Raw genomic sequence first — 19,201 nt, forward strand, 5'->3', positions numbered from 1 at the left:
GCCATATGTGTTAGAATAGTGATCTATCGTTAAAAAGTACGTAGTAAGAAACTGCGATAGGTAAAAAAAAGTCAACATTTTCACATTCATGGTTTTAGGATTGGTGCAACGATATGCGAAACGTTTTAAAACTTAGTCTAACAAGCATATACACAATAATGAACAGAATGCACCTAATTTGGAACAAAGCTACTAAAATTAAATTCAATGTTATTTATAAAATTATATTAGAAATGTATATAAAAAGTTATATATTTTTACATATACTTCCAGAAACGCTAAGGAAATATCCACCCCTGTCCGTAACAGACAGACGCTGCACCAAGCCATATAATATTCCAAATACTAATATCACCTTGGATGTTGGGGCAGTAGCACAGATACCAATCCTCGCTCTGCACTACGACCCTAGGTTCTTCCCGAACCCTGAGAAATTCGACCCGGAGAGGTTCAACGAAGAGGAGAAGACCAAGAGACCGAACTACTGCTACCTTCCCTTCGGAGAAGGTCCGCGCCAGTGCATAGGTTAGTTTTAAATGATTCTGTCTTTAGTATAATGTTTCTTTGTAGCTACACAATCAAGCACTTCTTACGAGGCCCGTAGCTAGAATTGATCTCCAGGGTTATCAGGGGGAGGGGCTTTGTAAACCAAGTACAATTTTTAAAAGTTTAACAGTATTAAATGAAGGTAAATTATGGGGGGGGTCATTAAGTTATATGAAATTTGGAAATATCATACAAATACTACATTTTTTTCTATATCTTCTAAAACATCGTGTTTTTTTTGAAGTGTTGACTGCTACTGAAATCATCCTTTGCTGCACTCCATACTACTTTTGATGATACAGACATTAATATCACACAGGAAATATTCACAATATTTATACAATATACCTACAGTACAGTGGGATCCATGAGTATTATCGTGCAAATTGTCCATGACTATTTTCATTAAAATTTCTCTTACATCCTATATGTTTTTAAGCGATGAATTTTTATGTATGATGTTGCAGAAGTTGTCAACAGCTTGTTTTGAGTTTTCTTTTAATTCTTGAAGCTCTTATTAGGTCAAATAAAGTGCGTGAACATAGTGATGGACAATTTGCAGGGTAATACTCATGGATCCCACTGTACATTCCACCCCCGGCGGAAACAATGAAACTCCCCTTCGTTCTGAAAACCTGGGACGTGTTGACCTTTGACACAGATGCGGAGGGAATTTGCATGATGTCATCGAAGTCACAGATTTCTGTCTAAGTGGGAGGTCGCAACAGGGGCAGCGAAAGTACAGATAAAGAAGCTGCCCAGTGAAAGAATCTTCTAGAGTCTAGAGAAGAGAATTTTCTAAATATTTGCCGCTACGTATACTTCTTCTTACAAATAAGACTGAAGGCAGTGCCAAGGAGGGGGGGGGGGGGCTGACGGCAGTTCCAGGGGGGGCTCGGCTCCCATGGCCCCTGCCTGGCTACGGGCCTGCTTCTTACTCATTAATTCTTCCTGAATGTTTCGTCCCAACTTCCCCTTCTGTTACGTTGTTTGCAAATGGGGTTATTTTACGATGAGAAATCTGGATGAAGTGCTTGTATTACAGCAAAGTTGCACATCTCAGAAACGTACAATAACAGCAAGAATGACGTCATAAAATTACTGTTGGCCTATTATAAATAGCCTACACTCTTGTCTCGTATCTCATCAGAAATCATCACTGATTTGAGCAATTTGTCATATATTAACTTATGATGTAGATTTTCAAGAAATTAGAAATATCGGACTCCGAATATAATGCAATAGGTAAAAACAGTGTGCGAATTAAGCTTTTTTCTTTGGGGGTGGGGGGATGCTCATTCAGTGACGTATTTGTGAATTCATTTCGAGGATATGCAAATTTGTATACGTATGTTACAAGTTAATAAACTATATTATTGCAATGCAGTTCAAAATGCCTTAGAACGGTGGTTCTAACGTAGGACATTATGACAACATTTACACGTAATTTGCGGACACTATATATTTGCATTCTAAAAAAACACATACACAAAAAATTAGTTATTGAACTAGTAACTGTGAGAAAACGTGACCAAATTTCTATTGCTCGTTCGATTTAACCCGGGATCGGTAGCGCTCGCTGTAGTCACGTCATCGGTCGCGGTTGAGGGTCGCGCTCACCCTTGCTTTTCAGGCATATTTCACCGTATTTTAATTTGTTAACATTTATTTTCTTCTACTTGTAAAGATCTGTTTATTATAATCCGTATTATGAATTACATTTTTGTTTCAAGATGTTTATTTGTTTTCACACAGCATAGTATACATCGTCGAAGCCAACAAGTCACAGAGTTAACAAAAAGCGCATGTTCCTCTGAGGTAGTTCCATCTGATCTCCAGAAATCTGATATGATATAAAATCCCTGCGACACTTTTCGAATTTTCTATTAACACGACAAAAACATATAGGTATGAAAACTCACTAGAAAGAGGATAGACCTATTGAGTAAATAATGCATGAATGTAAACAAAAGAAATATATAACGTAATAGGTTCCGTCTGAGCTCTGCACTCACTCTGACAACACTATTTCCACAACAATGGTCTCTCTAATAATTCCGTTTAGGTCATTTCATAAAAATGTGATCAGGTTGCTCGTGAAACTCTAAAAGTCAGCTAGAGAGCACCACAGGCCAATATTTTAATACTGTTAAAATCGCGGGTTGCGGCTGTGCTGCGAGAAATGCAATCTACCTCTAATGAATGAAGTTAACGAAGTCAAATCTGTTTTCCATGACGGTAGGTTTTTGTAGTTAACAATGGACAGAGTAACGGCGTTAGTTAGAGAGCTCTTTGTAAAATCTGTGCACCTAACGACAATGTAAACAGTTAATGGGCTATTTAAAAATAGGACTTTAGATGCGAAGTAGTATGCAATAGTATTAAAAGTTAAATAACTTATTTTCCCCAAGTGATATTTCAGTGATGTTTGTTCCACAGAAAAAAATCGTATAAGTAGTTGTATTTGTGGTATAACCAGGACGAGAAAGGAAGAGCTCCCCTCAAGCAGGTTTGGCTATACTTAAAACAAGCTCAACATGCCCATATGAGCTTTTTGCTCTAGTGTGGAACCCTGCCTAATCCAAGATTTTTGTAAAAAAGCCATCATGGATTCCATGAGAAAGGAAGAGCCTCTCAGATTGATTTGCTCATACTTACAAAAGTTGCATTAGCCAAATTTTTGTTCATAAACTTGTCAAAAATTGATATTTTTTGGCCATACCAGAAATTAAGCTAAACCCATACCTACCCATACATATTTACTTCAGGTTTAAGTTCAATTGGATACCAGGTTCAATCTAATATTAAAACAATGTAATTCTTCTAGAATTGCTCTGTGAAAAAACCCTTGGGAAATTCTTGTAAAAAACAAATTTCCGTGAAAAATATGCCCCCTCGGAATTTTCTGTGAAAAAACCCTCGGGAAATTCTTGTAAAAAACAAATTTCACGGGAATTTCCTGGCTGATGCAATTTCTGAGTATTGAAGCTTTGCGTGCAAACAAAATTGCATCAGCCGGGAAATTCCCGTGAAATTAGGGTATATAAAGAGATTTTGCATTACATCAGCCAATATTGTGAGAGTGGCTGAGGAGAACAGATGTGTTTTTACAGTGCTCCTCATACTTACAGGCCTGTTTGATTTAATATTCATATTAAATACAATATTTTGCCTGATATTTGTTACATCTAGCTTATTTGTTGTAATCTACTCTTATTTAGGGTCAGGCCTATATCTGTTACAGCTTGTTATACAAAAATCAATACATAACACTCAGTGCTGGGTCATTGCCATTCAAGATATGCATGTTCGTGCAGGCATTTGTGCTAGGTCAGTGTGAATCAATATTTATTCTTTTTTTCCACTTGTGGGCTATTAGCCTTACAACCTGTCATAAGATAAGCATAAAGATTAGATTTAAAAACCCAGGAAATTTTATATAAATACCAAAGCGAGAAATATTAACACACACACACACACACACACAGTACAGTGCTGAACCCAATTGATATTTTTTATTCAGTATAAAGTTTTGAATTGAAACCCAGGAAATATATATAATAAACCAACAACAAAAATGCCAAGTCAAAAATATTGTAATCAATGCAATAAGAATATATTTAGCTCTAATTGGGCCAGACACCAAAAGATTTGTAATCCGGACAAATACAGAACTCCCACAAAAATTTGCCCCAAATGCAATAGAAAATATAGCATGGAATATTTCACATATAAACATAGAGATACTTGCTCTGCACAGTCCCTACAAGCATCTACATCTGGTCTGAAAAGGAAGCATGAAGCACCTCTTAATGCTAGACCTGCAAAGCAGCCACGCTATGAACCCATCCATAGCAGTTTTAATGTCCAACTTAGAGATTACCGGTTTGTATCAGAGCCAAGATGTGGTATTAACAATTTTTTGAACAGTATAAATCCTGATCTGCAGGCAATTCTAAATGCACAAAATAGCCCTTATAAGCTGTCTCTCAAATTGTATACGCAATATAAGAAGCCAAATGGCACAAAATTTACACAGCCCCACATAACAGAAACTGTACCGGTATATTCAAATGCAAATTTGGACACAATAATAAACAGATTGATAGATCAATTGAATATTAAACACTCTGAATTTGCGGCAAAAGAGTCTGGATGGAGCCTATGCGGCTCTTCACACAGGCTCTATGTTAATATTTCTGAATTCAGCCCATTACAAGGTTCTACTTATTTACCATTACCTGATAATATTAAAAACAAAACAGCCGTGGTTAATATAAAAAATAATGATGAGAAATGCTTTTTGTGGTGTATTTTAGCTGCTTTGTATCCAGTTTCAAGGCATCCTGAGAGAATAACTTATTATAAACAACATGAACATGATTTTGATGAGGCAATGGAGGGTTTAGAATATCCAATGTCTGTTCAGAATATTGATAAATTTGAAAAAAGGGCCAGGAATATCAATAATAAACAATTATCTATTAATGTATTTACTTGTTCCACTGGCAATTGCCCGATAGCACCTCTCAGAATCAGTACATTTGATGATGATTCTGATATTCCAATTGATTTGCTCTTAATTGAAGAGGATGGTACAAATCATTATACTCTGATACATAATCTTGAAGCTTTGGTGAGAACACAACTAGACAAATCCAATACAATATTCAAGTTGTGCAGAAGATGTTTAACTGTATTTGATGGCAGGAAAATGGTAAATGGGGTTCCTGAAGAGAATACAGAAATTGCAAAAAATAAGTTAATTGAGCATCTGAAATACTGTAAAAATCATAAACCTGTTCATATGGTGATGCCTAATCCAAGTGAGAATTGCAAATTCAAAAAGTTTGAAGCCTTGTTGGAACACCCAGTATATATTGTCTGTGATTTTGAATCAAATCTCAAATCTCTTGCATTCTGCAATCCAGATCCTGAAGAATCTTCTATTACACCATACCAGCTACATGAACCTTCCAGCTTTTGTTATGTGGTTGTACAGGATGGTGTTGTTACCAAAGAATATTCATACATGGGACCAGATGCCATCAAAATATTTGCACATAGAATAGAAAATGAGTGCCGTGACATAGCATCTAACATCTTATTAAAATCAAAACCCATGTTGCCTTTAACAGAGAAACAGATTGAAGATTTCAACAATGCAGAAAAATGCCCGGTATGTGATTCTGAATTTTCAGATACAAATATCAAGGTGAAACACCATTCTCATACAGATGGTAAATTCTTAATGGCCCTGTGTAATAGCTGTAATATTAAGATCAAGAGACCAAAATTTATCCCCATATTTTGTCATGGAGCATCCAATTATGATTTCCATCATCTGATCAGATATGAGGGGTTTGAGAAGCAGAATTTAAATATTTTAGCTGAAAATGATGAGAAATATATATCTATTAGCAAAACAATTAAAGTTAATGGTGTTCCTATTCACATGAGATTTCTTGATTCTTACAGAATTTTATCTGCTAGCCTGGCCACACTGGCCACTCAATTATCTGATGATCAATTCAAAATCACACGTGCATTGTTTCCAAATCAGGACCTGAAATTAATTAGGCGGAAGGGTGTATATCCATATGATTATGTTACAGATTTTTCTAAATTTGATGAGTGCTCCCTGCCTCCACAACATGAGTTTTACAGCGAAATCAGAGGTTCTGGAATCACAGATGAAGATTATCACCATGCCCAATTGGTGTGGAACAATTTAAAATGCCGGACATTTGGTGATTATCACATGGCATATTTGAAACTTGATGTGACCCTCTTAGCAGATATAATGCAGACATTCAGAAAATCTTCTATGCAAAATTATGGACTGGACCCAGTGTATTTTTACAGTGCCCCGGGCCTAGCATGGGCTGCAATGTTTTTAAACACTAAAAAGCAATTGGATCTTATCCAAGATCAAGATATGTACCTGTTTATGGAGCAAGGTATAAGAGGGGGGATGGTGCAATGTTCTCAGAGATATGCCAGAGCAAATAACAAGCATATTCCCAATTATAATCCAGAATTGCCATCAAATTATATAGTATATATAGATGCAAACAGCCTCTATGGTCATGCCATGATGCAAAAACTGCCATATGCAGGGCTTGAGTGGGTTAAAAATTTTAATATTGAGGATCTTCAGGGTTTAGATGACCGTGAACATGGCCTCTACTTAGAGGTTGATATGACAATTCCAAAAAAATTCCACAAAAAATTTTCTGATCTGCCCCCAATTCCCGAGGTTCAGTGCTCACCTGGCTCTAAACAGAAGAAGCTCATGATGACACTGGAGTCAAAACAGGGCTATGTCATACATTACAAGTACCTCCAGTTCCTGATGAAACATGGTGTCCAAGTGACCAAAGTTGGAAAAGTTTTGAGGTTCAGGCACTCAGAATGGTTGAAACCATACATTGATACAAACACGGAGCTTCGAACATCTGCAAAGAGCCAATTTGATAAGAGCTTGTTTAAATTGATGGTTAATTCTGTATATGGCAAAACAATTGAAAATGTCAGAAAACATACCGATGTTAAAATAATTACTGACCCCAGTCTGAGCAAAAAATTGGTTGCAAAGCCTAATTTCAATTACAGAAGAATTTATGATGAAGATATGGCACTTTTCAACATGAAAAAAACAAAAATTAAGTTTGATAAACCTATTTATGTAGGGGCTGCAATATTGGATTTGGCCAAATTACATATGTTAACATTGTATTATGATGTGTTCAAACCTTTTTATGGTGATAGAGTAAAACTGATATACATGGACACGGATAGTTTTATTCTTGATATTCAAACAGAAGATGTTTATCAAGATATGGCAAAGCCTGAATTGTTTCAATATTTTGATACCAGTGAATTGCCAGGCCATTTGAATATTCAACCCCACAACAAAAAGGTGCCTGGCAAGTTAAAAGATGAGACACTTGGTGATGTTATTGTGGAATTTGCTGGGTTAAGTGCCAAGGTGTATAGTTTTAAAACATGTAATGCTGTTGTCAAAAAAGCCAAGGGTATTGGCAAAGTAGCTGTGGAAAAAGAGCTCCAATTTGAAGATTATAAAAATTGCCTCAAATCCCAGAGTTTAATCAGAACATCAGAATCCAGAATTCAGAGTGAAGATCACTTATTGACTTCAAATGTAAAAAAAGTGGCTCTGGACCCACATGATGATAAGAGATGCATTTTATCATGCGGCATACATACTTTACCATGGGGTCATTGTGATTTGAAAAATGGCAATCAATGCCCAATTACAGAGCATGATTTGAAATAAATAAACATGCCTATGAACTTATTTGGGTTCAAAAAACAGGGTATTATGGACCTGCCAACACCACAACCCTCTTCTGATATGCTGTCTAAACTAAATGGCTTCTTAATTATTCACCTGAACAGCATACTTACAGATGTTGATGATAAAACAGGCAAAATATTGTACATATTTAACAATAATTTAAATCATTACCAATTACCTGTAGGTGGGCAATTGCAATTTATTACAACCCCTGAGGGTGATGTTAAAATTTCAGTAGGGAGAAATATTTACAGAATTAAGCACTCAAACATGGTTTCTGGCACTGTTTATACTGTTTCTGCTGGTGACTGCTTATATATCGAGGTCCCTGGATCTTATGACAAGCTTATACCCTTTTTTATAGAATTAAGAATCAGATACTCTATAATAAATAACTACTAAACAAAATGCCTAATGATATATTTGGCCATACAAGACATGAAGATCACAGTGATGAGATTCTGATGCTTGATGTCAGAGTCAAGAAATTAAGAAGTGATTTACAAGCTTTACAAACCACACTCAATGCCAGTCTTCAATTAGAAATTACAAATTTACAATCACAATGCATGGACCCTCTTCTTAAAATTGATTCTGAACTCAAATTGCTGCTTCAGAAATATACTGATCTGGCTACATTGGATAATTTTCAAAGTTTAGAAGAAGCTGTAGCAGCTCTTCAAGCCAAATTTAAGACCCAGGCTAACAACTCTGAGCAATTGAAACAACAATTGGAAGAACAGATAAATAATGTCCAGGCACAGCTCCAAACAATTGTCAAAAGCATAAAATCACAAGAAGATTTTGATCTAGTGATTTCCACTCTAAAAGAACAGATTCAGTCACTCCAAATACCTAATCTGGACCCTCTGAACAATGCCATAGCTGAGGTTAAAGAAAAAATTGAGACACTTGAAAATTTTATGAGCAATTTGCCATCTTCTGATGCTTTGAATGCAATAACTCGGAGTGTTGCAAATATTAAGCTGCAACTTGAAACATATGAAGATTTTGGAAAAATTCAAAGTTCCATAACCCATCTTGAAGGTACAATAGCAGCAGTACAAAGTGATTTGGCAAATGTACTAGAATCCAGATTGCCCGGTATTGTAGATACTCTTGTCAGTGTCCAGCAACAAATCACAAAGCTTGAAAACCTCAACACTGAATCTGAACTGTCTCATTTTCATCACTTGATAGATGATATCCAAACAAAACTTGAAATTTTACAACAATCCACACCCTCTCAGGCAGATATAACCCTGCTCCAAAATGCTATGCAAAATGTGGCCGATGCTTCTGAATTACACAATGTAAAATTGGCACTTGAATTTTTGCAAAATACAGTATCAAATCTTCCTACATCACAGGAACTTAAAAATATTAAGAGGGCAGTGAATAGGATATTGAAATCAGAAGATATCAAGAATATCCAGGCAGAGATCAAACATCTCACTCAGACAGTGGCCACTCTTCCAACCAATCAACATATTAATGAACTGCATGCCCTGTTTGAGGATATCAGAAGACAGGTCCATGATCTTACAGCTCAAAATTCAAAATTGGCAGTTGTTGAAAATTTGCAACAAATTGTAGCTAATATCAAGCAACAGCTAGGGACCATGGAATCCAATCAAGCAAATGCTTTGTCTGTTTTTGCCACCCAGCTACAAGATATTGTGCAACAATACAAAAAACTTGCTGTTGACATAAGAATCAAGCCGGGGCACGATGAGATTGTTAGGACTATCAATGAGCACCTTGAATCTGTAACAAGCAGATTGCTCACAGCAGAAAAAGAAATAACAGGCATAATCGAGAATCCAAAACATTCAGTAATTCTTGAATTGTACAGCATCCCCAACAAAGAATATGATTCTCCATTTACACCAGGTGGCAAAATATATATGCTGTCCCCTGCACAATTTTATTACCAATTTTTTGTTGGGGGCACATTGAGACCAATCAAGATCAAATATTGGCTTCAGCCACAGGCACACCACTACCCCACCTTATCAATAACAAATGCTAACAACAAAGTGAAAATCACCAGTGTAGAATTGGAGGATTTTACAGATCCCAATACATTGGAAACAGCCTATACTGAAGATGATGGCACTCTGGAATTTAAAATACAGATAGGGGACAAATTATATTTAGAAAATCCTGCAGTATCAGCTGCTGAACACCCTATAGTTGCAATATTCTTGTTTACATATTATGTCTAGACAAATTATTGTTGATGAATTACACAGACAGGCCCGACATAATTTTAAGAGACTCCCAGTAGTTACAAAAAGCATAGATGATTTATGGCAAAGCGACTTGATTGAAATGGCAAGTGGGCAGTTGAAAAACTTAGACAAAATCAACAAGGGCTACAAGTATCTACTCACTGTAATAGACACAATTTCAAAATTTGCCTGGGCTGTGCCACTCAAATCTAAGACTGGAAAATGTGTTACAGAAGCCCTCAGGACAATCATCAATCAGAGTGGAAGATCCCCGCGCTATTTGCAAACAGATAATGGCAAAGAATTTTATAATTCAGTGTTTCAACAATTTATTAAAAGCCAGGCAATACAACATTATTCGAGTTACAGTGATCTCAAAGCCTCAATTGTAGAGAGATTCAACAGAACCTTAAAAAATCTTATGTATAAACAATTCACACTTCAAGGTAATTATAAATGGATTAATATTCTTCCAGAACTTCTACATAAATATAACAACTCGGTCCATTCCACAATCAACATGAAACCCTCTGAAGTAACTTCATCTGATGAGCAAAAATTGATCAGCACTGTATATTATCCTAGATACCAGCCAACAACAAGAAAGGCCAGATACAAGATTGGGGATCAAGTAAGAATAAGCAAATATAAGCACTTATTCAAGAGAGGCTTTACAAGAAACTGGAGTACTGAATTATTTACAGTGGTTCAAGTTAAACCCGGGACCCTTAACACATATATAATAAAGGATCACCGAGGAGAAATTCTCAAAGGCCGGTTCTATGAACAAGAGCTCAGCAAAACTAAACAGCCTGACACATATCTCATAGAAAAAATTATCCGCAGAAAAGGCAACAAATTATTTGTCAAATGGCTAGGACTCCCAGAACACAGCTGGATCGATGCAAACAAAATAATAATATGAGCACCTGGGATGTTATAAAAAGGCTCCCAGAACCTGAACAACAGAATAAGAGAAATGGCAACTTGTTACCTGATAATATTAGGTGTCTTATTGTTGGGCCATCTGCTTGTGGTAAAACTACACTAATGGTTGATAATTTGTTATTGGCACCCAACTGGTTAGACTGGAAAAACAGGCACTTGTATATCTTCTCTAAGAGCTTGGAACAATTAAAATATCAGCAGCTGATGAAGCTATATGATGGATTGGATATTGCCACTTTTGAACCAGATGTTAAGCCACTTGATGAGTGTCTCGATAATTCTGTTGTTGTGTTTGATGACATTATATTGGATAATCAAAACAAGGTTAGAAACTTTTTTACACAGGGCCGGCACAAAAACATTGATTGCTTCTACCTGGCACAGACTTTTTCAAAAATACCCAAGCAGCTGATCGGAGACAACAGCAATTTTATATGTGTATTTCATCAAGACCATACCAACCTCAAACACATACATGATGAATATGTAGGTGGGGACCTGAGCTACAATGATTTTTCTAAGTTTTGCAGCAGGTGCTGGAACCAGGACAGTTATGGGTTTGTTACAATTGATATGACAAGAACACCTAATACTGGTAAATGCAGAAATAAAATCAACAATTTTCTAGACATTGAAACATAAATAAATAACCATGAAAAGGCCAATCATTGATGATCTTAAGTTAAGAGATTATCTTGTAAAAAGATTTAAGGGATGGAAATCAGAGAACCGTGGAATTTATGAAAAACACAAACAAACAGAACAGCCTGTAATTGATGCTATTAATAATTTAGGTAAAAATATCAAAACTGTTACAGAGCAAAATCAAAATTTGCTCACAGAGCTTGTACCTGTAGCTGCAAGGAACATATTAGATTATCCATTCACCCCACTTTCCAGTATTCATACACCTAGTCCTCCTCGAAGAATTGAGGCTAGTCAGGATCCTATTGAATTGGGTCTTCTTGCTCAAAAATATTTAACCACACCTAAAGACAATAAAGATGAGGTTTTTGGCTTATATGCTGACACAGAGCTTGATGGCAGCATTATTCATAGAATTGGCAATTTCAGAGTAACATTTATGGGAGATGATATAATTGTATATTCAGAATCTCGACTTGGAGAAAAAGGTGCTTTTGTTAAATACACCGGCACGCCTGGATTGTGGGAATTGATGACTAGGAAAAGGCCTGGCAGCTATACAGATCAAGATTATGAGGATTACAAAGAAATATTAATAAAATCAGATGCTCTATACCAGAACAATGATCCCACACAAAAAAGAGTCAAGTCGAGCAGTGGAGCAAAATACAACAATTTAATCAAGCCCATATGGTCACAAATCAAGACTGGCAGTGGAATCAAACAATACAACACCCTGCCCAAAGAATTTGTGTGGGTTGATGATGTCAGGAAACTTGTAGATAGGCTATTGGTAATAGCTGGGGAGGAAAATGCTGGGAACCACAATTTTTACAATGAAAAGGTTGGAATTATGGACATGATAAGCACCAAATTGTCTAATTTTATAGTGAATGACACTAAGGGGATTGGATATCTTATAAAAATAATTAATACTCTACCCCCTAAATTTTGGAATATTTCTGAGGGTCGGGGCCTTGTTAATGACATTATAAACAAGCTGCCATTTGAACTACATATTCCAGGCTATCAGTATTGTGGTCCAGGCACAAAATTGGACCATAGATTAAACAGAGGTGATCCTGGTGTTAATCCCTTAGATGCTGCTTGTAGAGACCATGATATTGCATACAACACACATTCTGATCTTGACAAGAGACATGTTGCAGACAAGAAATTAGAAGAGGCTGCATTTGGTAGATTTGTAAGCAAAGATGCTTCTTTGAGTGAAAAAATAGCAGCATTGGGAACCACCATAGCTATGAGCACCAAACAAAAACTGGGGTGGGGGTTGTAAATATGTATATAATAAACCTACAATGAAGGCCAAGGGTGTTATGTATCAAGTACCTTATGCAGGTCTCAAATCTCTTAAAACTATTGACAGTCTCTTAACCAAAAAACAGCGCAAGAAAAAAAATTCTTGTATTGCAAAGGGGCATGGTATGAAATTGTTGCTTAGTACCCCCCAATTAAAAAAATTACAGCAATCAAGAAAAAAATCACATGTGGGGGGATTCATATTTACCATCCCTGCCATCTTAGCTGCTCTCGGGGCTGTTGGGAGCTTGGCTGGGGGTTCAGCCGCCATAGCAAAAACAGTAATAGATGCCAAGAAAAATAGGGCAGAATTAGATGAGCAGAAGCGCCATAACCTGGCAATGGAGAAACAAGGGAAAGGTATTAAAAGAGCCATGAATAAGTTTAAAAAAAACAAGAGCCGCTTACAAACCAAGATATTGAAGCTTTAATCAAGCCATTGGGCATCAAACATTTTAGAGGTGTGTACATGTCTGATTCTTTACCAGAACAACCACTCAACAAAGAGTGTGACATTGTTAATTTGGATGAGTTCAAAAATCAGGGCACTCACTGGATTTGTTATCTTAAATATGTAAAAAATAAGGCATTTGTGTTTGATTCATTTGGAGGTGTTCCACCTGAAAATTTAATAAAATATCTAAAATCAGCTAATCTTTATTACAATAATGCCCGTGTTCAAAACTTCAAAGATGTTAATTGCGGACATTTGTGTTTATCAGTTCTTAGATATATGTCTCAAATAAATAAACCATCAATTGAAGATTTTCAAAAAGCCTTGTGGTATCTAAAACATCATGGGGGTATTTCATCTCACCAGCCAAAATTCAATATTGAAACTCAAATTGCATGATGACATAGTATATCCCAAAACAATAGCTCTCAGGGCATTTTATGGCATGTACCTAATCCCCAATATTACTCACCACAACAATACAATTGCAGTTGGGGATGAAAAAATTGTCATTACTCCAGGGCAATATAATCTGTCCACTCTAAATGCTCAATTACCCAGAGGTGTAGTGTTAAGTCAAAATTCTGTCACTCACAGAGTAGAAATTGTATCTGCTGCAGAAACAGTGAATCTGGGTACTATAGGAGAGCTGTTAGGATTTGAGAACAACACAAAACTTGAAGCAGGCATCAAACACACTGCTATGAATATACCTAAATTCTTAGCCATAGAGACTCTGAATATTCACTGTAATGTGGCTGAGGGTATGATCACCAAATCAAATGGCATAGGCACTCACAAACAAACTGGCATCATTGCAACATTCAAACCTAATTCTGAATTTATGGAGCCCATCATCTACAATCCATCCCCAACATTATATTTTCCTGTGTGTCATAATAGAATAGATTATATTGAATTGATGGTCACTAATGAAAAAGAAGAATTAGTTGATTTTGCTGGAGCCACAACAACTGCAATCATAGAGATTAATATTTAAATAAAAATACATACAAGAAGAAAATGGAAAATATTGAGAGTTATGAGCTACAATCTTTCCCCCCAAACAGGAGGACATTTGCAAATTTAAATCAACCCAACACAGAAATTGAGGTTGATCTTGATGTAGGGGATGGATTTATACACCCCCACAGAGCAGATCTATACATCAAATTTGATGTTGTAAAGCTCGATGGAACAGATTATCCGGCAAATTCAAATATAAGACTTGTAGACAATTTTGTGCCGCATCTGTTCTCTGAAATTGAGATCAGAAAGCACGGTGTTGTTATAAACAGAGTGGATTATCCCGGCATTACCTCCACAGCTTTGGCCACACTGAAATTATCCAAAACCGAGGCTTCATACTACAAAATAGGCGGATTTGAAGCTGGTGATAAGATATTATCTAAGAACCACACTGTGCTGTTCCCCATGCGCCTGTTGCCAGGATTCTTCTCAGATTACAAAGAAATTATGTGGAAGGGTGGGTTAAGAATCACATTTAGAAGAGCTGCAAATGATAACAATGCTTTGATGAGGTACAGTACAATAAACCCCACAGGAGAAGCTCTGCCTAATACCCTACCAGATGCAGGCAAATGCATTATTCAGACCATGGAGCTAAGAATCCCTGTTGTTGAGTATGAAGCCAGTTATGGTCTTAAATACAAAGCTGATATAATAAAAAATCCACAAATTCCTCTACAATTTTATACATATCAATGTGTACAGAAGCCCGCATCTGGTACATATTATGAATTTGATGCTACAAATTCATTCTCCAGTATTCAATATGACATGCCTGATTTTGTGGTAGTACTGTTTCAGACTGGGAGACACAATAATCAGGAAAAAAATTCAAGTAAATTTGATAACTACAACATCAAGAACATATATCTTAAAAATGGCAGAAATGAGGTCTTTCCTAGAGAAAATTACAATTTAGACATGTCCAAGGATGACTTCCTCAAATTATATGAAGCTTTTTCGGCTTTCAAGAGGGTCACTACTGGCAATACTGACATGTACTACACACCAGATGAATTCAAAGCACAGAGACCCATGTTTGTAATCAATGCTTCAAAAAGGAAACAGGTTGTGGTGAATGACAGAACAAATATTAAAATTATCTGTGAATTCCATGAAGCATTACCTAATGACACCATATGTAGTGTTATTCTCATAGGAGAAAAATCATATGTTTATGATGTAAGAAATGAGAGAGTCACGGAGCAATTCTAGAAGATATTTGCTCTATTATCCTGTTGTACAACACACAAACCTCAACTGTATATCAGCTAGCAGTGAATATCTTATGTGTAGGCAGTTGTATGTATTTCAATCTTATACAGGACTCGAACCCAAAGCCCCTGATTACAAGGCCACAATATTAACACGTCTCCAAATAGAATATGCCCACATTTTACTAGGTTCTGAAGACCTTGATACAGACAAAATTGGATTTTGTTTCTGTCATAATATTCTCCAAGTCTTGCCTAGGCACATATTATCAGAACAGAATTGCTTTCAACATGAAGAGGGGCAGTTCATTGCCACTGGGTCAGAAAATATGTATCTTTGTCTCAATCTTTGTTACATTTTCCTTGTTACATTTTCCCCTGTTGCACGGAAAGATTAATGGCCCCTTCAGTGAATCGCACAGAAAAATCCATTAATGTTCCGTTCTAGCATGTAGATTTTATCTTTTGCGTGCCGGCAAGAGCAAAACATTAGTCTTTTGATAGATTAATATCAATTCATGCATTTCCGAGCTATAATTACTTACCCCAAGCAATGGAATTGATCAGAACTATGGACAATATGCCAAAACAATTATAACAGCAGTTAGTGGCTGAGCTGGTGATCCCCAAATATAAAATAATTTTGCTCTGTTGTATAACACTTTTTACCAGGTTTTCAGATCTGGGAGTTGTATATCAACTAGCAGTAATTATTCTCAAAATCTCACATATGGAGATATTATTTTGCCACACATATTTCAATCTATCAGGACTCGAACCCAGAACCCCTTGTTTACAAGACATTTTGCCATCAGGGGAGGCTTCACATTTTACCAGGATTCAAACCCGAGTTTTTTGATTACAAGGCAATGCACCACACTCTATTGGCTCTCAGAATCCAATAAATATCAATTCAAGATTCTTGGGATTTTGACAGATAAGCAATAAAATAATAAAAAAACTTGGCTTAGTTTTAAGTATGAGCAAATCAATCTGAGAGGCTCTTCCTTTCTCATGGAATCCATGATGGCTTTTTTACAAAAATCTTGGATTAGGCAGGGTTCCACACTAGAGCAAAAAGCTCATATGGGCATGTTGAGCTTGTTTTAAGTATAGCCAAACCTGCTTGAGGGGAGCTCTTCCTTTCTCGTCCTGGTTATACCACAAATACAACTACTCGTATATGCTTTCAGTTTTATTTTGTTTGGTTGATAAAAGCATCCTTTGCAAGATTCCCCCTCCACCCTTCTGCTGGGGATGAACATTTTTGTGGGGGGAATACCCATCAACCCCCTCCCCCTATTAATTCGCACAGGGGCTATAGATATGTATGAAACGATGGTAAGGTCATTGCATGACAATGTAAAGAACTGCAAATTATGCCTATTCCTTTTTCGTTCATTCCAGGATTAAGATTTGGTCTCATGCAGACGAAAACGTGTCTAGTGTCCTTGCTGTCAAAGTATGAATTCAAACTGAGTGAGAAGACCGTTGTGCCTTTTGTTCAGGATCCAGCGTCGTTTCTGACGTCAGCAAGATATGGAACGTGGGTGAAGATTGTGAAGAGAAGCGATACATGAAATCATAATTACACAATCAGCGTGAAAGAAGTGACACCTGGATCAATTTCCAATATGAATTCATTTGTGTTTGTTTCCATGAATGTTACGTTCATTGTTGTCTTTAATCGCAACAATCTGGAGAATTATTGTTGAAAGTACATGTACATAATTTTCGTCAGTGACTACGCTGTAAGGTCTATTCCCTGCCTCATTGTGTGGAGTGTATACAGTGGGGTGCATAAATAATACGAGACAAAAAGTTTACTCACTTTATTTAACGCAATACGAGATGTGTGTGTGTTTGTGGCACATGTATAATAATCATTAGTCATATATTCAGTCCTAGTATCAAAACAAAGTTGAAAAATTTTGTTATTATTATTTTTATTTTAACAAATACCACGTGACTTCTTTAAGGCGAAACTGGTTAGCATGTGGTCGAAGTGGAATACTTGAAGAAACAAACGTCAACTTAATAATTCTCCATTGATTTTCCATAGACGTGATTTTATCTAATTGCAAGTGTGACATTTGGTTTTCATATCCACCTGTTATTGGTGTGTTGTAAGTGTGTCACAGGAACGTTTTTCATTTTGGGGGTACAAAGTTCAACGCCCATATTTTATATTTGTAGTATGTGAATTTGTGTGCGTATCCGCGTGTGTGTATATATTTCCATTTTAGAATAGACCACAAAGCTTTCAATTTTAAAAGTAAAATTTGCCTAACCTTGTACAGTCACGGACACTTCTGGATTGTAACCATTCCCATTGACTTTCAATGGTATCGTTACAATCCAGAAGTGTCCATGACTGTACTACCAATAAAGATAACAATATTCACAAAATAATTTTTACTTTTTATTTTTCAAATTTTATGATTATTTGCAAGGTATTCTTGAACACGTTTTGTAAATATGTACACCTCCGGAATGGATAGAGTTTTAGGCTCGATTCCATCATTTTGCGATTATCTCGAATAGTATTTTCTTCCTCATAAAGTTTTCCGAGAGCGCAGATCAAGTGACTTAATTAGAACCACAATGCAATATAATAGGTTTGCAGTGACTTCAATTCTTTTTGATAGAAAAATAATGTAGATAAAAGTTAAATGTTTTTGTTTGTAGGCAGTATCTTGTGTCTGTCAAATTATTTCAGAGAGGTACAAGTCGGACCGAAGGATTTAGGTCGTGTACTCCCTCCGAAAAATTTAAGCAGTCGTCCCCCATGGCGGAGTGGTAAACAGGGGTCCAATCCCAGCCTGGCCATGAGCAGTGGCGAAGCGTCCTATGAGGCCAGGAGGCCGGGCCTACCCACGCCATTACTCTTTTAAAGGTGTATTTACTTATTTCGTCAAAACACTTGTAATGTAATGGAAAAGTTTGGAATTTTCATTTATGATAATTACAAAAAAATTCTAACCCTGTCCAGTATACGAACTTTCCACGGAGTGAGGCACATTTGCTGGGGCCTCTTCTCTTTACATTCCGTCGTACGGTCGTATATGCGGGAAGCCTAATCTTACGAATACTCTACGTATGCTTATAACGTGCTCCTGAGGCCGGCCTCGCGGTGTTACCAACTAGGACGAACAGAATATCAGCAACACTGCATTTCCGCCAGGGTTGGAAATTTGTGGTGTACCGGCATTTTTTGTAAACATTAGCCTGTGTTCGTGCAGAGATATTTCTATTTCATTGTACATTCTCCATATTTTGTACGAAACTTAGGTTTTCCTTCCTTTCGTCGACAAGTGTAAGTGAAATTGAAAATTACAGAGTACTGTAGTTCTGACTTCGTTTTCTGGTCAGAGTGCTGATGGACTTGTCGATTCACCCAACACCGTAGCGTAAACAGAAAGTCTAAAGAACTTATATTTGCAAAGTAAGTCTTCATACCAAATTATGTAAATTAAAATGCTACTTACGC

The 19,201-nt window shown here is 36.6% G+C and overlaps 1 protein-coding gene across 2 annotated transcripts in view; it reads left to right on the forward strand.

The window, feature by feature from the left end:
- LOC145996106 (cytochrome P450 6k1-like) overlaps positions 1-18,053 on the forward strand; it is a 34,875-nt gene extending 16,822 nt beyond the window's left edge. For both annotated transcript variants that reach the window (XM_083132373.1, XM_083132372.1), the window contains exons 4-5: positions 274-525; positions 17,119-18,053. In XM_083132373.1, coding sequence (XP_082988499.1) covers positions 274-525; positions 17,119-17,291 — 425 coding nt within the window. In that variant the 3' untranslated portion in view covers positions 17,292-18,053. The remainder of the gene's footprint in view (positions 1-273; positions 526-17,118) is intronic.
- Positions 18,054-19,201: the final 1,148 nt, after the last annotated feature.

Source organism: Lepisma saccharinum, chromosome 12 (genome assembly GCF_977018435.1).
Source record: "Lepisma saccharinum chromosome 12, izLepSacc3.1, whole genome shotgun sequence".
Lineage (NCBI taxonomy): Eukaryota > Metazoa > Arthropoda > Insecta > Zygentoma > Lepismatidae > Lepisma > Lepisma saccharinum.